Source organism: Theropithecus gelada, chromosome X, assembly GCF_003255815.1.
Source record: "Theropithecus gelada isolate Dixy chromosome X, Tgel_1.0, whole genome shotgun sequence".
In the NCBI taxonomy this organism is placed as follows: domain Eukaryota; kingdom Metazoa; phylum Chordata; class Mammalia; order Primates; family Cercopithecidae; genus Theropithecus; species Theropithecus gelada.
In genome coordinates this window covers 99,123,154-99,147,765 of record NC_037689.1, presented here as the reverse complement: position 1 = coordinate 99,147,765, position 24,612 = coordinate 99,123,154, and the positions used below count along the sequence as shown (strand labels likewise).

Below are 24,612 nucleotides of genomic sequence, written 5' to 3'. Positions count from 1 at the left end.
TCTCAAAAAATAAATAAATAAAATAAAGAAAATGAAGGTAATGAAGTAGACTAAGTGATCTTTTAAGATGCCTTCCAGCAACATTGTTGAAATTACTACGTATGCTTAAGATAAATACTAAAAAACAGTTCTCATGTATTTGGTGACAAAAGTATGTATTTTGCATTTTATTTGTAATGATATATGGTAACTGGTCATTTTCAGCATATGCACACAGAAACTTTTGGCCTAAACACACAAAAAAGCCCATTGTATAATCTTAACAGATTGGTCTTATGAAGAGAACAGTAAACATAAAAAACTGCAACTAATTCCAATGAACAATCTAATTCAAAGTCTAAAAGGAAGATCGGGCACAGTGGGTCACGCCTGTAATCCCAATGCTTTGGAAGGCCAAGGAGGGCGGATCACCTGAGGTCGGGAGTTCGAGACCAGCTTGACCAACATGGAGAAACCTCATCTCTACTAAAAATACAAAATTAGTCGGGCATGGTGACACGTGCCTGTAATCCCAGCTACTCGGGAGGCTGAGGCAGGAGAATTGCTTGAACCCAGGAGGTGGAGGTTGCAGTGAGCCAAGATCGCACCATTGCACTCTAGCCTGGGCAACAAGTGCAAAACTCAATCTCAAAAAAATAAATAAACAAAGTCTAAAAGGAAAAACTAATAGAAAAGTGATGACAAAAACATCCAAGATCGGGCACAGTGGCTCACGCCTGTAATCCCAGCACTTTGGGAGGCCGAGGCAGGTGGATCACGAGGTCAGGAGTTCAAGACCAGTCTGCCCAAGATGGTGAAACTCCGTCTCTACTAAAAATACAAAAACATTAGCCAGGCGTGGTGGAAGGCACCTGTAATCCCAGCACTTTGGGAGGCCAATGTAATCCCAGCTACTCGGGAGGCTGAGGCAGAGAGGTGGAACCCGGGAGGTGGAGGTTGTAGTGAGCTGAGATTGCACCACTACACTCTAGCCCGGGCGATGGAGTGAGACCCAGTCTCCCAAAAAAAAAAAAAAAAAAAAAAAAAAAAAATGCCCTTGGCCAGGCACGGTGGCTCACACCTGTAATCCCAGCACTTTGGGAGGCCAATGCAGGAGGCTCACGAGGTCAGGAGATGGAGACCATCTTGGCTAACACAGCAAAATAAAATACAAAAATACAAAAAATTAGCCAGGTTACGTGGCACGTGCCTATAGTCCCAGGAACTCGGGAGGCTGAGGCAGGAGAATTGCTTGAACTCAGGAGACAGAGGTAGCAGCGAGCTGAGATCGTGCCACTGCACTCCAGCCTGGGTGACAGAGCAAGACTCCATCTCAAAACAAAAAACAAAACAACATCCCCCTCGAGCCAGGTGCGGTGGCTCAAGCCTGTAATCCCAGCAATTTGGGAGGCCAAGGCGGGAGGATCACTTGAGTCTAGGAGTTCCAGACCAGCCTGGGCAATATAGTCAGACACTGTCTCTATTATAAAAAATGTGTGTGTATACCTATCTATATATATATGTGTGTGTGTGTGTGTATATATATATATGTGTATATATACATATTTTTAAAAGAAAAAAATATAGGTGCTAGGTGCGTTAAAAGAACAAAAAAAAGCATCTCCTCAACATACCAAATTTGCCACTGAGTGCAATATTTAATAGAACGTCAATTTCTTCTGAAGCTAACCCATTCTTCCAAGCCACATTTTCCACAGTTTTCAAGTGTTTTTCCAAAGTTTTATCTTTATTCTGTGAAGTTTTAACGGGACCTGAAAAAAGAAACAATATTAAATAGTGAGACCTTTAAAATTATTTCAGTCTTCAGCCTCAATAATAACAATTTGAAACTCTTTAAAGGAATAGCTTAATGACCAGGCGTGGTGACCCACATCTGTAATTCCAGCATTTTGGGAGGCCAAAGCAAGAGGATCACTTGAGGCCAGGAGTTTGACACCAGCCTGGGCAACATGACAAGACTCTTTCTCTACAAAAGAATTAAAAACTAGCTGGGCATGCTGGCACGCGCCTGTGGTCCCAGCTCTTCAGGAGGCTGAGATGGGAGGCTCACTTGTGCCCGAAAGGTCAAACGTACAATGACCATGCCACTGCACTCCAGCCTGGGCAACAGAGCAAAACCCTGTCTCCAAAAATAAATAAAGGAGTTTATGTAAGACGTGTCTTCACAAAAACCATTCAGAGATGTTTTTAACTAAAGAATATTTAACAGTGATAGCACCTTCAGTGAGGAAAGCTGGATTATGCCCTGACATTTCTATTCTAAACTAACTAAAAGCATTGAACTTAGACTACAACCTGTTTCAATACTAGGACAGTGGTTCCCAAACTTTGCCATACATTGGAACCACCCAAAGCCTTTAAAAAAATCCCTATGCCAGGTTGCATTCCATACCAATAAAATCAGAAAGTCTAAGAGTGGATGCCTGACGTCAGTTTGTTTGTTAAAGATTCTCAGAGCCAAAGGGGTAGAAAGGGAGGAAAAGAAAGAAAAGAAAAAAAGATTCTCAAGTGATCCCAATATGCAGCAGTTTGGGAACCACTCTACTAGTAAGTTTTGTTGTTGTGTCCCTAGTGCCCAGCATACTGATATGTAGTAACTGCTCAATGTCTATTAAATAAACAAAAGCATGAATGAGCAAAATTATGCTTTCCTTTAAAAACTCTTCAGAAAAAAAGACTAGACTATTACAGAAATAGGACTTTCATAAGGAAAACAATCCACCTTTACCTTTCTCAAAATATTCCACTGCCATTTGCAAAGCATCTTCAGCTTGATCATCAGCATGCTCATAATCTCCCACTGGATTGTTTTGTCCATGTTTTGAGATGTTCTTTGAGTTGCTTGGACCCTGTTTTACTTTCCAGGCTGAAAGCGTGGTCTGAAAACTATTACTACCTTGTGAAATCCTGTTTTGTGCCTTGACGTTCTTAACTCTCTTTTGAGGTGACATTACTGCATATGTTCTACACAGAAAACAAGTGTTATCATTAATCAGCCAAACAGTCCTTTTTTATCCACAGAGAGAGGGTGTGTTTCCAGTATTTAGTATACAATAGCTAGCATACAACAGGCATGCAATAAATAAGTTGACAACAATTCAGGAAACAAAATCTAGAGGTTGACTTTCTCAGAAAGTCCTTGCCCTAAATAGAAATAGAAACAACCTGCCAAGGAACATTCATCAGCTGAACTAGCTTTCCAGTGGAAAAAAACAGTAAGAGTACAGGCAACATATGCAAGTTCTCTCTTAGAATGGCTATGTCATATAAATGGGTCCAAAACTAATCCATCTCGGCCGGGCGTGGTGGCTCACACCTGTAATCCCAGCACTCTGGGAGGCTAAGGTGGGCCTGACTTGAGGTCAGGCATACAGGAGTTTGAGATCAGCCTGGTCAATATGAGGAAACCCTGTCCCTGCTAAAAATACAAAAACTAGTTGGGCATGGTGGCACACACCTGTAATCCCAGCTACTCAGGAGGCTGAGGCAGGAGAATCGCTTGAACCCAGGAGGTGAAGGTTGCAGTGAGCAGAGACTGCACTGCTGCACTCCAGCCTGAGTGACAGAGCGAGACCCTGTCTCAAAACAAACAAAAAAACTAATCCATCTCAATAACTCAATCTTACTTTCTCCACTCCTATTTTCCCCACTTCTCCTTGATTTTGCTTTTAATCTTTATGCTCCTAAATTTGTCAGTGCTAAGTCAAAGCTGCATAGTTCAAAAGCCAAACTGGTGGCCAAACTACGCACTTTCAGGAGACAAATATTCCCATTCATTCACTTAATAAATAATTACTAAATGTCATCTATCTGCCAAGCACAAGTCTAGTTACCAGGGATAAAATAATAAAACAATCAAGGTCCCTGCTCTCATGACACTTACACTGAAAGGCGAGGTGAGAGTCAATAAATAAGTATACAACTAAGACCGGGCATGGTAGTTCACGCCTGTAATACCAGCACTTCGGGAGGCCGAGGCTGGAAGATTCCTTCAGCCTAGGAGTTCAAGACCAGTCTGGGCAACACAGTGAGACGTCTCTACTAAAGATTTAAAAAATTAGCTAGGCATAGTGGCACGCGCCTGTAGTCCTATCTACTCAGGAGGCTGAGGCAGGAGACTCGCTTGAGCCCGGGAGGTCGAGGCTGCAAAGAGCCGTGATTGCGCCACTGCACTCCAGCCTGGTTGACAGAGCAAGACTTTGTCTGAAAAAAATAAAAAGTAAAAGGAAGAAAAGTAAGCAATAATGAATATAATACACAGTGATGTGACAGAAATGAACTGGGGATGGGAAGCTACATTGTAACTTTGTAATAAGTGTTCAGAGAAAACCTCTCTGAGGTGACCTTTGAACTGAGATTTGAATGCCAAGAAGGAACCAGCCATGAGAAGATCTGGTGGAACAGTATTTCATGGAAAAGAGGAAGACATGCTAAGACCTTTAAGACTTTAAAGCAAAAAGAGCTTTATGTGTCAAAGAAACAGCAGCTTGACAGGGCAAGGTGGGTCACACCTATAATCCCAGCACTTTGGGAAGCTGAGGGCAACATAGTGAGACATTGTTTCTTTTTTTTGAGACAGTCTCACTCTGTCACCCAGGCAGGAATGCAGTGGAATGATCTCTATCTTGGCTCACCACAACCTCCACCTCCCGGGTTCAAGCAATTCTCCTGTCTCAGCCTCCCGAGTAGCTGGAATTACAGGCGCACACCACCACACCTGACTAATTGTTGTATTTTAGTAGAGACTGGGTTTCACCATGTTAGCCAGGCTGGCCTCGAACTCTTGACCTCAAGTGATCCACACCCGCCTCGGCCTCCCAAAGTGCTGGGATTACAGGCGTGAGCCACCACGCTGGCCCAACTCTGTCAAAAGAAAGAAGAAGAAAAGGAAAGAAAGGAAAGGAATGGAATGGAAAGGAAGAAAGGAAGGGAGGGAGAGACAGAGACAGACAGAAAGAAAGAAGGAAAGAAAGAAAGAAAAGAAAGAGTAGTAACATTAGTCTAGAGGGAGTGGAATGAAAGAGGTAAAAGGTAATGAGCGATGAAATCAGAACGTAGCCAGTGACTAAGATCATATTGGGATTTGCAGGCCAGAGTAAGGAGTTTGGATTTTAAGTGTCATGGGAAAACATTGGGGAAGGGGGAAAGGTTAGAGAGTGGAGCAATACCACCTGATTTGTGTTTGAAGATCATGTTAGTTGCAGTGCAGAGACGAAAACGTTAGAGGTCAAGGAGAGAAAAGAAACCAAATAAAAAGCTGTTGCAGAAGTCCAAAAGAAGGATGACTGTAGGCCTAGGGTGTAGAGGTGGAAAATGATTGGATTCGTGCAATGTTTTGGAGTTAGATAGAGCAGGCTGTGATAAAAGAATTGGATGTAGGGAAAAGGGAAGAGGAACCAAGAATGACTTCTAAGTTTCTGGCTGCAAATAGGAAAAACGAAAGGAACGGTCGGAATGACACTTACTCAATCCCACCTCCCTGGAACAGATGAGGCCAGATCAGGAAAGGAATATGTCCAAACCAGTGGGAAGGTACAGGTTCCGAGTTATTTCCTAGGTTCCTAGGAAAGAAGGGCAAGGGAGCAGCTTCTGACCCCACCCAGTTGAACCATCCCAGGGCTTCCCAAGGATCCCTGGAGGGAAACTGGCTACGGAAAACCCGACCGCAGTCACACCTTGCAGGATAGTCCCACCCTCAAAAGTTAAAAAATTATCTTCGCTCCCATTTCGCGCGGTGCTTAACAGTACCTCCTCACCTGACACTTTACCTGTACCCGCACAGGCCTCTGACGACCGAATGCCGCCTCCGGAATTCAAAGAAGCTGACTCCACCCCACGCATGCGCTTCCGCGCAGACCCAGGCGGCGGCTGGGCGGAGTAAAGCACTCAGCTGAAGCCTGACTGGCTAGAGGTGGCGGGTGGCTCGGTGGCGGGAGGTGGCGCGCGCGATGACGCTAACGTAGACCCAATTACGGAGAGCGGCTTGCCCCACCCACCTGAGCCTGTGGGGAGCGCAGCGAGTGGGCCGTTGCTGCTGGTGTCAGCTGATTGGCTGGCGTTCCCACTGAGCTAAGAATATTCATGTTCGTAATTTTGCGTATAGCGGGACAATTCGTGTCTGGGTTCTTGAATTTAACATGATCAATTATAGTGATTATTTTGCCTAGGCTGACCCAAGATGTCGGGACTTTGTAGGAAATGTGAAACCGTAAATATCACAATAAAGGTGGCTTCTCCCTGGCCGAGACTTAAGTTAAAGGGCCTGTCGCTTTCCCCATGTGAACCTAGGGCGTGGGAGGAAAGAAAGGCTGGATCTGCCCTCCTTTTACCGAGGATGGGTATGGATATCCTCCAAAGTTTTCTAGAAACCGGCTGTCAACATGTAACTATTCCTAACAAAGAGGAGTTAATTGACCTTAAAGAAACTGGCTTTAAAACAGCAACAAGGGTTTAGTCTAAGCTCTCAGCTTAGTCCCTAATTTAATCTCTTAACTAGAGTAGGAATAAAAGAGAAAAGACAAATTTAATGACTCTCACTGAGTTGTTGAGACCAAAACATACCTATAAACTTTAGGCAAACTTGGCGGGGGGGACTGCAATCTTAGAGATGAATAATCAAAGTTTATGTATTTGGGAAAGGATACAGCAAAAATAACTTTACCACATCATATATGGTTTTCAGAATAGTTTCACCAACTCTTACTTAATCATGCATGACAACTGAGGCTCTTCAATTTTTTCTGATAGATGCTGTTCTTTAATAAAATTGAAAATTTCTTGAATAATTTTTCATGTTTTTAATCATGTTTCATAGGCTCAAAGAAATGCAAATTGGAAGGAAATTTAAGGTTTCGACAACCTTCTTTTTGTAGATGGTGAAACTGGAGCCCTGAGTGGTGAAATATCTTGCCTAATGTGAAAAGTCCGTGGCAGTGCAACTTGTACCACTTTGTGGAGATATATGTGTACATGTGTGTGTATCTATATAGATATGTGTATATATGTATATATGTGTGTGTATATAGATATGTGTATATGTGTGTGTGTGTGTGTGTATATATATAGTGAAAGATAGTGATTCACCTTTGATACACCTTCAATTTTCTTTTTTTTTTTTTTTTTTTTTGAGACGGAGTCTCGCTCTGTCACCCAGGCTGGAGTGCAGTGGCCGGATCTCAGCTCACTGCAAGCTCCGCCTCCTGGGTTCACGCCATTCTCCTGCCTCAGCCTCCCGAGTAGCTGGGACTACAGGCGCCCGCCGCCACGCCCGGCTAAGTTTTTGTATTTTTAGTAGAGACGGGGTTTCACCGTGTTAGCCAGGATGGTCTCGATCTCCTGACCTCGTGATCCGCCCGTCTCGGCCTCCCAAAGTGCTGGGATTACAGGCTTGAGCCACCGCGCCCGGCCACCTTCAATTTTCTCCGAAATCATTTTTCGAACTTCTCTTGGCATCACCTAATTAAGCAAAACTCCCAAACCTGGAAATTGTATTGAGATCCTAATTACGTGGCTTTCTGTCTTGCGTGCTAACATCACAAAAGTGTGGGGAAACGTAAATAAAATTGGAAAGTTGGGCCAGGCGAGGTGGCTCACACCTGTAATCCTAGCACTGTGGAAGACCGGGCCAAGCAGACTGCTTGAGCCCAGGGGTCCGAGGTCAGACCGGGCACCATGGCAAAATCCCGTCTCTACAAAAAAAAATTAGCCAGGCATGGTGGTGTATGCCTGTAGCCCCAGCTATTCGGGAGGCTGAGGTGGAAGGATCACTTGAACCTGGTAAATTGAGGCTGCAGTGAACTGTGATCACACCACTGCACTACAGCCTGGGCAACAGAGCAAGACCATGTCTCAAAAAAAATAAGAAAAAGAAAAAAAAGAAATTGGAAATTTGGCAACCTCATTAGCATATTAAGTGATTAAACTCCCTCTTCTCTTTCCTCTCCTCCTTCATCCAGACTCAGAAAAAGAGAGGCTAAATCCTTTGATATGATCCTTACTTTCCAGATTTTCAGTATTTGTCCAGACAGTTTCCTCCAAATTTCAAAAAGTTTTATTTTGAAAGAATGAGAGAAATAAAACAGAGAGGTATCAATTACCAAGAACAATTACACTGAAGAAAACACAATAATAAGTACTCTTCCCACACACACAACCCCCACCCATTTCCCCATCCCTGGCACAATATTAAAACCACCAAAGCACATCTAACAAGGAAAAACAACAGTACGTAATGAAAAAAGCAAATGTCCATACTGCTCAGTCCAACTAACCCTTATGAAATGTCCTTCCCTCAGCTAAACTCCACCCACTGGAATGATAAAGAAGTGTAGAGACAACCCCTAGGGGGGACTTGGAACTCTGCTTATACTAGCAAAGCTCAGTGAAGAATCAGTAAGAGTAGTGAATCTGTTTGGTAATGAAACACTGGATATAGCTTCCTTTTCAAATTTTGGATGATTGCAGAGAACAGGTAGAGTTTGAGACTCACAGACTTCTAATAGGACTGATCCCTGTTCCCTCAACCCTAACAGTGGAGCAGCTGCCAAATCGTGGTTGGCTGCTGAGAATAGTGGAAGTGAGGCAACTTTGGGCTTAAGACAATCTGTAAAAGATGTCTGGAAACAAGTTTACTGCTTCAGTTTCAAACTGTGAGTAAAGGGGTTTAATAGGTGGGGCTCGGACAAAGGCAAGGTGAAACTTCCTATATTATCACTTGAAGAATTAAATTATCAATTTGACTGCATGCATCCCTTGTTTTAATTAAACTCAATATGGACTATTTAAAATTTAAACAACTGTTGGAATAGAGCCTAATTAATTTCATATAGAACTCAGTGTCCGAAATTGAATTTTTTTTTTTTTCCTAAAGTAGTAAGTTTAAGTTTTCAGCATCTATGGAGAGATTCCCGGCCATGGGACTACATGACTTGTTTTATATCAGAATTCTCTTTATAGGAAATTTGTTTTATTCTGCCTTTGCTGGAATCAATCTATAAAGGGAAGGATGCCTGTGCAGGATTAGTTCAAGATCAGAGATTTCTCTGCTCGTGTGTGTATGCATGGGCGCGCACACACACACACAGTAGTTAAATACATTTTCCCACACACAATGCTTGTTGGAGTCCATCTCACAATTACACTTCAATAGTAGCCATATACATGTACATGCAGCAAGATGTGAGAGTTGCCCCAGAGTGATTAAAGGTGGTGCACAAATGTCAATGTGGGGAAGTCATTTTAGCATATAGATGTACACAAGCCAATAGGGTCATTAACTTGCAGATTACATTTTTCCCTTTCCCCAAGATAAATAAATCAAATGAAAAACACACACTGACATCTTCTTGGTGTCATGGACACAACTGCCTGGAAGGTCCACTCTTTGTACTTCCACTTTCCTATGACACCTTCACTTTGCCCTGAGGGGCCTTCTCATATAAGGAGGGTTGCTCCTCAGCATTCCCTGGCAAAGGCTTCTTCTCAGAAGACCGGTCTTCAGGCTTGCGGGCAATCAGCAGGCGGCAGGTGAGCAGGATTCCAAACACCAGAGCATGGGCGTAGCGTTTGAGAGGATCACCGACCAGCTGGTGGAAGAAGAGCACAGCCAACACCAGCAAGAGTAGGAAGAAGTTGGCTACATCTTTGGGACGCCCGGGCACAAGGGTCATGACGATGCCACAGGCCACCTCAAGGGCACCAATGCTTTTTCGGAGGAGAATGGAATTGATCCCCATTTTCTTCAGCAGAGGGAGGGCTCGAACATAGCTCTTGTAAGCACGTTTCTAGAGTGGAAAATATTGTAAGGAAATTACTGCATTAACCATGATTTTAACATTAGAATGAAGAAAACACAAGCAGAGTCCTCCTTCCTTACCTCCATTCCCCTTTCACACTAGCCACTGGTGTCCCATTATATATAATTTTTCATATCTTAATTATATGTAATTAAACTTAGAGACCAGGCACAGTGACTCACACCTGTAATCCCAGCACTTTGGGAGGCCGAGGCGGGCAGATCACCTGAGGCCGGGAATTGGAGACAGCCTGGCCAACATGGTGAAACCCCATCTCTACTAAAAATACAAAAATTAGCCAGGAGTGGTGGTGGACACCTGTAATCCCAGCTACTTGGGAGTCTGAGACACAAGAATGGTTTGAACTCAGGAGGTGGAGATTGCAATGAGCCGAGATTTCACCACTGCACTCCAGCCTGGGTGACAGAGTGAGACTCCATCTAAAAAAAGAGAAAGAAAGAAAGAGAGAAAGAGAGAGAGAGAAAGAGAGAAAGAGAGAAAGAAGGAAAGAAGGAAAGAAGGAAAGAAGGAAAGAAAGGAAGGAAGGAAGGAAGGAAGGAAGGAAGGAAGGAAGGAAGGAAGGAAGGAAGGAAGGAAGGAAGGAAGAAAGGAAGAAAGGAAGAAAGACACCAAGCAATCTGCTGGAATCCCTATGATTTAAACCTTAGTAGCATCTTTGCTATGGTCTGAATGTTTGTGTCCCCAACAAAAATCATATGTTGAAATCATAACCCCCAAGATGATGGTATTAGTAGGTGGGGCTTTGGGAAATGATTATGTCCATGAGGATGGAGTGTTCCTAAATGAGATTAATTCCTTTATAAAAGAGGCCTCAGAGAGCTGACTTGCCCCTTCTGCCATGTGAGGACACAGTTAGAAGGCACCATCTATGAAGAGAAAGTGGGTCCTCAATAGACGCCAAACTGCTGCTGCCTTGATCTTGGACTTCTCAGCCTACAGAACTGTGAGAAATAAATTTCTGTTGTTTATAAGCTACCCAGTTTATGCTATTTTATTATACCAGTCTGAATGGACTAAGACAAGCACCAAAGGTAATAGGGCGGATAATTTGATTTTATAGTTTAAAAACATTTATGATTATAAATCATAAATAGCATTAAGAATTTTTTTTAGCCAGGCACAGTGGCTCACGCCTGTAATCCCAACATTTTGGGAGGCCAAGGCGGGCGGATCACCTCAGGTCAGGAGGTCTAGAACAGCCTGGCCAACATGGTGAAACCTCATCTCTACTAAAAATACAAAAATTAGCCGGGTGTGGTGGGGCATGCCTGTAATCCCAGCTACTCGGGAGGCTGAGGCAGGAGAATCACTTGAACCCATGAGGCAGAGGTTGCAGTGAGCCAAGATCATGCCACTGTGCTCCAGCCTGGGTGACAGAGCAAGACTCTATCTCTAAATAAATAAATAAATAAATAAATAAATTAAATTAAATTAAAAGAATTTTTTAAAAATTCACTAGGCCCATAAAAATTGGTACATGTTAGCCACATCCATATTTTCTAGTGCCTGCTTTGTCAAAACCCAGGTGCATATGAATACTAAGCAAAATGAAACAAGGCAAGGCACAGTATGGTAAAGCTTCACTAATTTGAACTTCCCTAAATTGGAATCTGTGATATTTCAGAAAAGAGAGAATCTGGAGTTTATATTTGTAGAATCTATAAAAATGAAAGTGTTTGCTGAGAAAATAGAAAAATAAAAATGTATGCAAATGTCAGCCCTTTATATATCTTTAAAGTATAGTAAGACAAAATCAGTCTCATTTCATTGAGATAAATCCCCAAACCTTTATAAGAAGCTACTTTGGCTGGCTTCATTCCTTAATTTTTATTTTATTTTATTTTTCATTCTTTTGAGACGGAGTCTCACTCTGTCGCCCAGGCTGGAGTGCAGTGGTGGAATCTTGGCTCACTGCAACCTCTGCCTCCCGGGTTCAAGCGATTCTCCTGCCGCAGCCTCCCGCATAGCTGGGTTTACAGGCGTGCACCACCACGCCTGGCTGATTTTTTTTTTTCTTGTATTTTTAGTAGAGATGGGGTTTCGCCATATTGGCCAGGCTGGGCTCAAACTCCTGACTCAGGTGATCCGCCCACCTTGGCCTCCCAAAGTGCTGGAATTACAGATGTGAGCCATTGTGCCTGGCCTCATTCCTTAATTTTGATTCAAGAACTATTTATTGCACACCTGTTATGGGTTTTGCATCAATGATGCAGAGATAAATAAGACAGGGTAATGAAGCTTTCAGACTAGTAGGGGGAAACAGATATGTAAACAACATAAAGCAGCACAGTTAGTGGTACATAAATAGAGATCTATATAAGATCACAAAGTAACAGAATTATATTGACCTTCGAGTTATAGATCATTCATATTTTTCACTATCCATTTTAACGTGTTCCCCATTTTGGAGTAAATTGATGAGATTTTATCAAGTGTCTTATTGGGTTGGTCCACTGCTTTGTTTGCATTTAGTATCCATTCATCCATTCAATGTTTATTTTCTTTCTTTCTTTCTTTCTTTTTTTCTTTCTTTTTTTTTTTTTTTTTTTTTGCTTTCCAGGAGGTGCTCTCATCTGAGTTCAATATTTATTAAGTGCCTCCTTGTGCTAGGCACTGTACTGGGTTCTCTGGATATAAGTGTCAATTATTCAAAGGTCCTGTCTTCCTGAAGTTTGAGGTTTATAAGGGGAAGAGCAGATATGTAAATACACAAGTGCAATAAAGTGTTATAAGTGCTGGATACAATTATGTAGCAGGAACAGTATAGGCACACCAGAGGGAGTGGTCAAATCTCCCTACATAGTGACAGAAAATTTGGAGTGGAATCTTAAAAGTAGAGCAGGTGAGGCTGGGCGTGGTGGCTCATGCCTGTAATCTCAGCACTTTGGGAGGCCGAGGCGGGCAGATCACCTGAGGCCAGGAGTTCAAGACCAGCCTGGCCAATATGGCGAAACCCTGTTAATACTTAAAAAAAAAAAAAAAATACAAAAATTAGCTGGGCATGGTGGCACATACCTGTAATCCCAGCTACCTGGGAGGCTGAGGCACGAGAATCACTTGAGCCCAGGAGGCAGAGGTTTCAGTGAGTCAAAATGACGCAAGCCTGGGCAACAAAGCAAGACTCTGTCTCTAAAAAAAAAAAAAAAAAAAAACAAGAAAGAAAGAAAAGAAATGGAAAGAGAGAGTCCATAAAGCAGATAGAAGAAAGTATGGTCAGAAAAGCAGGAGGAAAACCAGGAGAGATCAGGTCATGGACACCAAGATAAGTTTTAAGAAGAGAATAGTCAAAAGTGCCAAATGCTAGACAAGTGTAAGAATGAGGCAGAAAGCCAACTTGACCTCTCAGAAGCATCTGGCACTTAAACTAGTGTTCACACACTCTAGATTTAGAACAAATATTAACAAGCAAATGCACCTTTACGTAATGGATTAATTATGAGTGGCCCCAGATAATTGCCTATGAGGACTCTTAAAAGACTAATGGTTTAGAAAAAAGCATGGTTTGGATGCAAACAGACTTGGCGTCAAATCCCAGCTCTGCCACTTTCTAGTCTTTTTTTTTTTTTTACATGGACTGTCACTCTGTCACTGAGGCTGGAGTGCAGTGGTGGGATCAGAGCTCACTGCGGCCTCTACCTCTGGCGCTCAAAAGCAATTCTCCCACCTTGCCTCAGCCTCCTGAGTTGCTGGGACTACAGGGTATGCACCATCATGCCCGGCTAATTCTTTTGCTTTGTTTTGTTTGTTGTTGTTGCTGTTTTTAGAGACAGCGCCTGGCTATGTAGCCTGCCTTAACTTTCCAAAGTGCTCCTGCCGCTTTCTAGTTGGGTGTCTCTGAGCAAATTATTTGAAAGGTCCTGAACAAGCCTGGACTAGGGTAAAGTCAGCAAGGCTACTTACTTTGGGTGGAAAATTTAAGGGGGCACCAAAAACACTCACTAATCAAGGTAAACAATATCCATGATGAACACAATATGAAACTTTTAAATAAAAATAGGCTCTGACGTTACACTTGCACGACCCTGCTTCACTCACTTCTCCCTAAACCTGCCTTGTCAGAGACTGTCCTTATTTAAAATTCTACCTCACCCTAGTCCCTACCCTGTTCCTGAGCCTATATGGAAATACAAAGTGTTAGTCATTCTTCCTCTCTCTTCCCATCTTAGATTAAATCAAGGATTTTTCATAGAGAAATTAGGAGAGAGGTTGACCAGTAGGCAGAGTAAAACCTTGGGCTGAAAGGAGCCAGACCTATGTGGGGCAGAGCTGAGCTGAGGTTTAGGGTACCTGGTGGTGGTGAGAAGCCCACCCCTTTCCTCTCATTAACCTAAATACATGCCACCTGCCTTATCCTTTGCCCTTTGCACTCTGGTGATGGTAGCAGGGGGACGTTACGGGGAAAAAATGTAGCCCCCAGAGGCTTCCATAATACTTTTTTTTTTTTTTTGAGGCAGAGTCCCACTCTGTCACCCAGACTGGAGTACAGTGGCTCAGCTCACTGCAAACTCTGCTTCCCAAGCTCAAGCGATTCTCCTGTCTCAGCCTCCTAAGTAGCTGTGATTACAGGCCTGCACCCCCACGTCCAGCTAATTTTTATATTTTTAGTAGAGACGGGTTTTCACCATGTTGGCCAGGCTCTTCTCGAACTCCTGACTTCAGGTGTTAGGATTACAGGCGTCAGCCACCATGCCCGGCCTCTTAACACTTCTGAGGGTCTCGCTGTCACCCAGGTGGGAGTACAGCGGCACCATCAGGGCTCACTGCAGCCTCGACCTCCCAGGCTCAAGTGATCCTCCCGCCTCAGCCTCCTGAGTAGCTGGGCCTACAGGCTTGTGCCACCATGCCTGGCTAATCTCTTTTAAATTTTTTTATAGAGACTGGGTCTCACTATGTTGTCTAGGCCTGTCTCAAACTCCAGCGCTCAAGTGATCCTCCTGCCTCAGCCTCCCAAAGTGTTGGGATTACAGGCATGAGCCACCACGCTTGGCCAGTAAGGGCCATTTCTAATTAGCAACACAAAGGTTCTCAAGAGGCAATTCCTAAATCCTAAGTGTAAACTTCTGATGTGATAAACACAAAAGACAGGATGAGTTTTTTGTTTGTTTGTTTGTTTTTTGAGACGAGTCTCGCTCTGTCACCCAGGCTGGAGTGCAGTGGCATGATCTCAGCTCACTGCAACCTCTGCCTCCTGGGTTCAAGCGATTCTTCTGCCTCAGCCTCCCAAGTAGCTGCGACTACAGGCGCACACCACCACACCCGGCTAATTTTTGTATTTTTATTATTTATTTATTTATTTATTTATTTTGAGATGGAGTCTCACTCTGTCGCCCAGGCTGGAGTGCATTGGCACGATCTCGGCTCACCACAACCTCCGCCTCCTAGGTTCAAGCGATTCTTCTACCTCAGGCTCCTAAGTAGCTGGGATTAGAGGTGCCTGCCACCATGCCTGGCTAATTTTTGTATTTTTAGTAGAGATGGGGTTTCACTATGTTGGCCAGGCTGGTCTTGAACTCCTGACCTCGTGATGTGCCCAGCCCAGGATGAGTTTCTTATAGTCAGTTAGGAGCCAAGACTTCTGGATGCTGGCTGAGTGGGTTCTGGAAACACTTCTTTTTTGACTAGGGCTTAACCACCCATCATTCAGGTATAAATTCTTATCTATACTATAGTGCAATCTGTAGCCTGGGGCCAAACTCCATGTTTTAAATCAAGTTCCTATAACTTCAGTAATCTTTTTTCTCTCCATTTAGTAGAACTGCATATTACTTTTTTATTTTAGCTAACCTCTTAAACTGCAGCTGTGGATATTTTTATGTAACTGTTGCTTCTTTCTTTCCTCTGTTTCTCAAGAGGAAACTGCATGTGGATAAGCCATTTTATCAAATCTTTCATTGAAAGCTGAGTAGGTACAGATAGGATTTATTTTCTAGGACTCCAAAGAGGGAATGTTTAGTTTATTGGAGATGGGACTAAGCTTGGATGGGTCTTGACATTATAGGAAGCCATCAATCTTTCTCCTGTGGAGTAGGATAGTGACATCAAAAGAATCCTATTGGCCGGGCGCAGTGGTTCACGCCTGTAATCCCAGCACTTTGGGAGGCTGAGGCGGGCAGATCACCTGAGGTTGGGAGTTCGAAACCAGCCTGACAAACATAGAGGAACCCCATCTCTACTAAAAGTACAACATAAGCTGGGCGTAGTGGCGCATGCCTGTAATCCCAGCTACTCAGGAGGCTGAGGCAGGAGAATTGCTTGAACCCGAGAGGCAGAGGTTGCAGTGAGCCGAGGCCATGCCATTGCACTCTAGCCTGTGCAACAAGAGCAAAACTCCTTCTCAAAAAAGAAAAAAAAATAAAGAATCCTATTATTGCGAGCCCCCTCATTATGCTTGGTCCAGGCCACCTCAAGTTAAACAATAGAAGGGTCACATGTCTTGAGTCTATAGTAACTAGGTCTCTAAAGACTTTAATTGTACGGATAGTAATAATAAAGAGAGTTGACAGATTCACTTTCTTAAAAGGCTCTTGCAATTCAGTTTGTTAGGTCTGTATTCTTTCCATTGCAATAACCCAGGCTCTGAAACCATAGTTTCCATATAGGGGGAGGAAAAACAGGAAAAAGACGGGTTTAGTTAAATGTTTCAAGCCCCTGCAATCAAAGGCAATCATCTAGCAATATCCTTGGACTGGGATTCTTAAGCTGAATTCCAATTTTAGTTTTGCCATTAAATTGCTTGGAGAAAATTACTAAGTATTTTATTACCTTAGTTTCCCCTCAGATTCAGTAAATCAAATGAGCATTTTGGAGATTTAGGTAAATAATCAAAGTGTCATAGCATCAGCTGAGGACAACACACACACATTTGATCATTAACGAGCCACACAATTAGGCCGGGTGCAGTGGCTCACACCTATAACTCCAGTACTTTGGGAGGCCAAAACGGGTGGATCACCTGAGGTCAGGAGTTTGAGACCAGCCTGGCCAACATGGCAAAACCCCATCTCTACTAAAAATACAAAAATTAGCCAAGCGTGGTGTCACACGTCTGTAGTCCCAACTACTTGGGAGGCTGAGGCAGGAGAATCATTTGAACCTGGGAGGTAGAGGTTACGGTGAGCCGAGACCACGCCACTTCACTCCAGCCTGGGTGATAGAGCCAGACGCTGTCAAAAACAAACAAACAAAAAAACCAAAAAAACCCCCCACACAATTAGAAATCCATATGTTTGCAAGCCACAGTAATTTAATAACAAAATCATTGATGAATCAAGCAGGTCCATTCTTGTGGTATGAGGACATTCTGATTCAGACATGAGTCAAAAACATATGGAACCTTTTATTTTTTGTTATTTTGTTATTTTATTTATTTTTATTTTTGAGACAAAGTCTCACTCTCGCCAGGCTGGAGTGCAGTTGTGCGATCTTGGCTCACTGCAACCTCTGCCTCCCGGGTTCAAGCGATTCTCCAGCCTCAGCCTCCTGAGTAGCTGAGATTACAGGCGTGTGCCACCATGCGCAGCTAATTTTTTTTTTTTTTGTATTTTTACTAGAGACAGGGTTTCACCATGTTGGCCAGGATGGTCTCGATCTCTTGACCTCGTGATCCACCCGCCTCAGCCTCCCAAAGTGCTGGGATTACAGGCGTGAGCCAACGTGCCCGGCCTGTAGAGCCTTTTAATTTTTTTAATTTATTATTTTTTTCTTTTTTTTGAGATGAATTCTTATTCTGTCACCCACGCTAGAGTGCAGCTGTGTGATCTCAGCTCACTGTAGCCTCCACCTCCCGGGTTCAAGCAATTCTCCTGCCTCAGCCTCCCAAACAGCTGGGACTACAGGCGCCCGCTGACGTGCCCAGCTAATTTTTGTATTTTCAGTAGAGATGGGGTTTCACCATGTTGGCCAGGCTGGTCTAGAACTCCTGGCCTCGGGTGATCCACCCAACTCAGCTTCCCAAAGTGCTGGGATTACAGGCGTGAGCGACCGTGCCCAGCCAGAGCCTTTCTTTAGTCATACCTTTTTTTTTTCCTTTTTGTCATTTATTCTTCACCACACAGCAAGATCCATGATCTCATATTAATGACATTAAATTTGAATAGCTCAAAACTGTCAAATAATATTAATCTTTGATTACAATTAATAACCAGCCCAAGCCAGCTAACAGGACAAAATACAAAATGAGAACACTGAGCAAGTAGTGTCCAGTTCAGTTCACTCATGCCAATTAGGTAAAAGGAAAAGATAAATTGGCTAATATACTGTAGAATTCCATTTATATAAAGTTCAAAATCAGGTACAATTGACTTATGTTGTTAGAAGTCAGGATAGTAATTACCCTTGAGGGGGGTAGTAACTGGAAGGGGCCATGAGGAAGGTTTCTGGGGTGCTGGTCATGTGGTGTTTTTTGTGGCTTTTTTTTTTTTTTTTTTTTGAGATAGAGTCTCACTCTGTCACCCAGGCTATAGTGCAGTAGCACAATCTTGGCTCATTGCAACCTCTGCCTCCTGGGTTTAAGCAATTATCCTGCTTCAGCCTCCCAAGTAGCTGGGATTACAGGTGCCCACCACTAAGCCCAGCTAATTTTTGTATTTTTAGTAGAGACGGGGTTTTGCCGTGTTGCCCAGGCTGGTCTCGAACTCCTGACCTCAGGTGATCCACCCACCTCGGCCTCCCAAAGTGCTGAGATTACAGACATGAGCCACAGCACATGGCAATGTGCTTTTTCTTAAAATGAATGCTTGGTTACACGGGAATGTTCTGAAAATTCCTTGAGCTGCATACTTATGCTATGTGCATGTTTCAGTATATATGTTATACTTCAATAAGATTTACAAGGAAAAAAAAACTATATGAAAGCAGAAGAAAGCACTGATAAAAATATATTTTGGCAAAAAATCTCAGCCTGGTTGCTATCTTAAACCATAAAGCCTACATAAGTGCTGCAAAATGTACTGACTCATGTGTGATTTTTCTGAATCTCTGTAAGAAATAAAGCCCGTGTGAATCACAGATCATTGTTTAAATGTAATAAAAAGCCATTACATATTTAATTGCCAAATTGCCACATGAATGATAAACATCTTTTTTTTTTTTTTTTTTTTTAGATGGAGTTTCACTCTTGTTGCCCAGGCTGGAGTGAAATGGTGCGATCTCGGCTCACCACACCCTCTGCCTCCCAGGTTCAAGCGATTCTCTTGCCTCAGCCACCAGAGTAGCTGGGATTACAGTCATGCACCACCACGCCCAGCTAATTTTGTATTTTTAGTAGAGATGGGGCTTCTCCATGTTAGTCAGGCTGGTCTTGAACTCCCGACCTATTCTACTTTCCATTGTCATATAATGCCCACCTAAAGAGGAAGCTGGCAAGCTTGATCCTACCAGTCAAAGTGGACGCTTCCCAGATTGCATCTTAGGGCAGAAGACTGACTCCTGCTGTCAGTCAAAGATCTCTCTGAAACAAACTCTGCTTTTGTCCATACTGAGAGGCTACAAGCTCCCCAACATAAACTCTAACACATAGTTTAGCTTGTGATGGCAGACTGTGTGAACTAAGCAAAGCTGCTTCGCATCTCAGGGTCTGTTTCCTCTCTGAAAATAAACGTACTGTACCACCTCAGAGAGTGGTCTAAGCATCAGTAAATTACTATCTTATTACCTAGTTGGAAAACAATAGCAGTGATTGGGAGCTTAAAAGATTACCTATGGACATTAAATAAACTGCCCAAACATATTGGGAGTGTTTCCTCAGGATTACATAAACAGAAGGGCATTTAACTACACATAAACAAATAAATCAAATCAACAAACCTTTACTATGAGGGGATGCAAAGAACCAGGGACTTGCCCAGTCATCCTCAGGACCAAAATCTCTTGGCTTTATTGTCACCAGGATTTTGGTGTTTTCTTACCTTTTCATATGTGGTCCCCTGTGCTTACAGGATGAAGCCACTACTACAAAAAGCTGAACACCAGATTTAAAGCAAGCCAACTATTTATATGTTCCCAGTCACTGCACAGGAAACTGCGTCCCAGCACTTTTAAGGGCTGTCTCCCATTTTCAAGTGAACTAATAAAGGCATTTAGTCAAGGGAATGGCCAGTCATGTTGAATTCACGTGGGATTTAGAGTACTCTATAATGATACTTGCTAAATCTGGAGGAGGTATGGGACAACACATGCCAAATGGGCTATTCAGAGATGCATCTGGAAGTTCTGCATGAGATCCACTGTACATTACACAGCGGCAAGTGTGGATTTTTCAATATTAACTGATTGCATAAAGGTCTGTCCACAAGGGCACATGAAAATAGCATCTTGTTCTTCTAAATGCTTGATTTCAGGCTGGGGGTGGTGGCTCATGCCTGTAATCCCAGCACTTTGAGAGGCCAAGATGGGTGGATCACCTGAGGTCAGGAGTTCACGACCAGACTGGCCAACACAGTGAAACCCCATCTCTACTAAAAATACAAAAATTAGTCAGGCGTGGTGGCACACACCTATAATCCCATCTACTCCGGAGGCTGAGGCAGGAGAATCGCTTGAATCCAGGAGGCAGAGGTTGCAGTGAGCCGAGATCACACCATTGCACTGCAGCCTGGGCAACAAGAGCGAAACTCCGTCTCATAAATAAATAAATAAATAAATAAATACTTGCTTGATTTCAGTCCCTTAAACTGGCTATTTAAATCAGTTAGGAAACCACTGCATAAAATAGAATCTCTTTTAATCACCTCACCCAAAGCATTTCTCAAACACACACTATAGCAAACACTGTACCAGACACTTTTATACATAATCTCAGTTAATATTTACAGCCTTCTGAGGTAGGCATTCCTTTTTTTTTTTTTTTTTTTTTTCCTTAGGATGGTTTGTTTCTTAAGTGGTAGGCATTCTTATCCCCATTTTATGAACAAAGAAACTGAGACGCCAAGAGTAGCAGGACCTGAACCCAAGCCTGTGTGACTATAAAGCCTGCACTCTTTCCACTAACCCTTGCTGGCTTCTCCAGCACAAACAGGAGAAAATTTCACAGTTATTTGTTTGTTTTTTAGCAATGATTCTCCCTGGAGAAGATAACACCTAAGAATTACACAAACAATTTTAAAGCAAAACAAACAAATAAAAAAATAGTTGGCAGAAAAGCAAAAAAAAAAGGGAAAAAAAAAGAAAAAAAAAGAAATAAAAAGAAATCAAATCAAATCAAATCAAAAATCTAAATTTTAAAAATTGATTTTGAAGTAAAACAAAATTGAAAATATGGATTGGGCAGTTAAACTGGTACAATAAAAGGAGGAAGACTGTGCCGGGTATTCTCAAGAATCGGTTGTCAGTTCTGGCATCCATAAAAACCCAATAGTTTTAACCATTAATGATCCTTCTATTGGGAGTATTGAGTCATGGACTTGGTTTCTCATCTCTGCTCCAACAACAGCTTACCTTCCTTGCCTTGGATATGTCATTAAACTTGTTCTGCTTCAGTTTATCCATCAGTAAAGTAAAAATAACGAATACACTAAATCTACCTCACAGAGATGTTCTAAAGAACAAATAATCTTAAAACAACAACAGCAGCAACAACGCTTTGAGATCTTATAAGAAATGCCACTGCAGTCAATACATGACTAACCTCCTCGATGCAGAGGAATCACTCCTTAATGGAAAACAAAAAATCCCGGATAATCATCCCAACTGATCTAGGGTTGGGGTTCTGAGAGACTCTCCTTCCGAGAGACAGGGGCTTCTTAGAGAGTCCCTCTAAGAGGCAAGAAATGGCTCCTGAACTGCATAATCAAGAGCCAACCAGAGAAATCTGAAGGGTGGTAACAAGCCAAGGCAATGCTACAATGACTCATTCATTCACCCATCCACTCCACAAATACATATTGAGCACCTTCTCTGTACTAGAACTGAATTTCCCTCCCTTTCCTATGGGAACGAGAATAAAGCTGGGCCAAGCCTAGGCACTATGCAGTAAGCTTTATGCCAGAGAGCAATCTCCAGTCTATGGCACGATGCTCAATGCAGGAGAGGACCCCAGCAAAGGGCAGTCTGAAAATCCTCTTCAAACTATTGTGACGTCTACTTCTCAGTTAGATACAATCTTTCCATTCCCTCTAGATGCCCCTAGCACAGAAGCGCAGAAGTGTGCATACACACCCACACACAATGGTTCTATATTGCTGTGTTACGCTATATCTATTTAAATATGTTCCTATGTATGATATGAAATCTTCATATTTGTTTCTTCTGCCTTTCATTAGGCTGCGCTAGACAGCTCCATTTCTAGGAAGAAACATACTGTAAACCCATTTGTGGCTGGTCCTCCTTGTGAGCTCCTGCCAAGCTGGTAGGAAGCTTCCCGGTGACTCCATCTTAGTTGGATTGCCTGCAGAGCCTAACACTGTACTTAAGGTGCAGCTTGGGGGGCCTCTGAAGCAGCTGACTAGGGTCTGGAGGGCAGGGAGCATACTGAAAAAAGGTAGTGTGTCCCTAAGGCTAGGGAAAGCTTACAAATACCTATGATGCATACGCACAAATATATAAATATATGTACATATGAAAAGTAAAGCAAGAGCATGTTCATTTATTCATAATCTAACACCAAACTACTACCACCAAGACAGAAATATAGTGGCATTTCTCCTCCACCCTATCCCTCTGTCCCAACCTCTTCAAGTCATTTGGTGGCTTCTGCTACCCCACCCCATCCCTCTTCTCCCAGTGCAGGCTGCCTCGGGTACTCATTTTGACCTGATTTCAATTCCATCTGGTCAAACATGCTGGGAGGAGGGGAGGGGAGAAGGAGAAGCATGTAAGGATTTGCCACTGGGGCTAGACCTAAACCCTTGAGTCCTAGCCACCCTCCCCCACCCTAGGGTGATCCTGCGGTGAGGAAGAAATGGAAAGCTCCAGCTTAAACCCTGAGACAGAAGCCAGAGCTGCCTGCAAACATTTTCTGAGCATCTATTAATATAATTTGCCAGTCTCCATCCATTTGCAGCTCACGTTAAGGGGCCCTGGAAAGCTCTGCAGTGGGTTCAGGAGAGCTATGAATTCCTCGCAATGTGTGAGACTGTTCCTCCCTGCCTCAGCCCTAACAGGGCTTGCCTCTTTTCTCTTTCCCCTTCTGTTCCTCCCCTAAGCTCCTTTCTCTCTTGACCTTGAGAGCCCAGTAATGTGCTCCCTCCCATTACGGGCAGTCTGGCAAAGGCGACAAGAAGCAGGGTCCCTTTAGCTGGGGTGGGGAAAAGAAGAGGCAAAGTGACAGGGGAAGAGGGGAGAGATCCGAAAGTGCTGGAAACATTCCCTGCCATCTCCTAGTACTCCACAGCATAAGAGCAAGTCCTCATCACGCCCAACTGGGGAAAGCAGCCCAGCCCCCAGGTTGCAGAGGAGATGTTTTGGCCAGTCACCTTCCGTGATTCCAACTCTGCAGAGGGGAAAACCTGCAGAGGGCCAGGCTCTGGTCATCCACAGAAGGCAAGGTGGGGATTACGGACTGTTTTGCAGGAGAGAAAAAGCAGATTTTGCAGATTTTGTAGATTACCTCACACACAAAACAAAATAAAACAAAATATCTAGCTCTCCCTTGAGAGAAGGGGAAGAAACAAGAGCTTAGTGACCTTTATTTGGGCCAAGAATGCTTTGTCTCAAGGATCCAGATACATACCCAGGTGGCTGGAGGAATACTATCAGCTGTCTGCCTGGGATGAGGAATACCAGCCAGTCCCTAAAAATTGCTTGTTTTAGTAGCCCATTTTTCCCAGCTCTTTCCCTCTTTTCTCTTTGTTCTGCTCTAAAATAAATAAACTCTCTGCTTGCTAAACTCTTAGCTCACAGGGAGGGAATCAGACTTGTAGACTGGTTGCCCGGACTTTGGGTGTGTGCTGGAAGGAGGGAAGGGCTCCTGCCAATGACAGGTACTATGCAGGTCTCAGCCTTCTGGTTTACTTGGGATGGGGGGTATTTGCTGGGCAACCCCTCCCCCAACTGGCATTCAGTGGCTCCAGTACAGCATAGCCCACAAAAGAAATCGCTCTTGCCCAGCTGCTCCTTCCTTCCGAGCTGCAAAGTTGTTGAGAAGGGAGGGTCCAGGTGGGGATAGGGGCTAAGGGGGTGGTACCAGAAACTGAGAAGGAAAAAAGGGGAGAGGTCCTCGCAATCCCATGGGAGTGCGCTCCTCATCACCCGTATGCTTCACTTACCATCTCACTGTAGGCATCCTTGCTGAGCCTGGGGGTCAACTTGATAGTCCCCATGAAAACAAAGAAGAGTCCCAGGGCCACTGAGAGGGCCACAATAGTTACGGTTCTGGGGGATGCCATGTGGCCGCCAAGGCAGGTCCCAACTAATCCTTCTGATTTGCGCACCCGCTCTGTCCAAGGCGCAGGCAGTTAGCACAGGGAGAGCTGGGGGGACGCTGCGGAGGCAGCAGGCAGCTAGAATGACAAAGGGAGAGGAGGGAGCTCGAGAGAAAAATTGAGAGATCGAGATTCAACCACTCTCACTACAACAATCTCTGGGTCCTAATGCCCTACGTGTGCTCACAGGCCAAAAGGACAGTCTCGAAGTTAAATGAAGCCCTAAACGAAAAACGGAAACTTCAAATCTTAAATGGGGAGAAGGGAGGTTATGTATGAGTTCGGTCACCGGGTGACCCCAGGAATGAGGAATTAGGGAAGACAGGCTTTGCTGCCACCTTCCCACTGGGCTCACTTTTCATCTCCCCCTCCCACTTATCATCCTTCAGTTATTCACTCCCTTTTTCCATCTCTTCCTTTCTGTCCCCCTTTCCTTTCCC

General features: G+C 43.6%; 2 protein-coding genes across 4 annotated transcripts in view; both read right to left on the bottom strand.

Moving 5' to 3' along the window:
- CENPI (centromere protein I) overlaps positions 1–5,793 on the bottom strand; it is a 68,214-nt gene extending 62,421 nt beyond the window's left edge. Inside the window, exons 1-4 of one of the 2 annotated variants that reach the window (XM_025372650.1) lie at positions 5,769–5,793; positions 5,466–5,561; positions 2,729–2,964; positions 1,614–1,751 (exon numbers count right to left, since the gene is read on the bottom strand). In XM_025372650.1, the coding sequence (XP_025228435.1) occupies positions 1,614–1,751; positions 2,729–2,951 (361 nt within the window). In that variant the 5' untranslated portion in view covers positions 2,952–2,964; positions 5,466–5,561; positions 5,769–5,793. Of the gene's footprint in view, positions 1–1,613; positions 1,752–2,728; positions 2,965–3,948; positions 4,204–5,465; positions 5,562–5,768 lie in introns of those variants that run through there. The other variant, XM_025372649.1, reaches the window with a different exon arrangement.
- A 2,234-nt stretch (positions 5,794–8,027) lies between these two features.
- On the bottom strand, positions 8,028–24,298 carry TMEM35A (transmembrane protein 35A). Of its 2 annotated transcripts, none has more exons than XM_025373133.1 (2): positions 24,017–24,298; positions 8,028–9,782 (listed from the first exon to the last, which is right to left on the bottom strand). In XM_025373133.1, the coding sequence occupies exons 1-2, from the start codon at positions 24,134–24,136 to the stop codon at positions 9,399–9,401; spliced, it is 504 nt and encodes a 167-aa protein (XP_025228918.1). In that variant the 5' UTR covers positions 24,137–24,298; the 3' UTR covers positions 8,028–9,398. The 2 variants fall into 2 exon arrangements, with proteins under 2 accessions (XP_025228918.1, XP_025228919.1); XM_025373134.1 differs by lacking the exon at positions 24,017–24,298 and adding an exon at positions 21,249–21,623 and having other exon boundaries at positions 9,075–9,782.
- Between the last annotated feature and the right edge of the window lie 314 nt (positions 24,299–24,612).

What these genes read in the sequence shown, in the direction of transcription:
- TMEM35A (XM_025373133.1), bottom strand. Translation starts at nt 24,136, where the DNA reads ATGGCATCCCCCAGAACCGTAACTATTGTGGCCCTCTCAGTGGCCCTG. An exon ending in AGGATGCCTACAGTGAGATG is followed by an intron (nt 9,783 to 24,016) that starts GTAAGTGAAGCA and finishes TTTCCACTCTAG; the next exon opens with AAACGTGCTTACAAGAGCTA.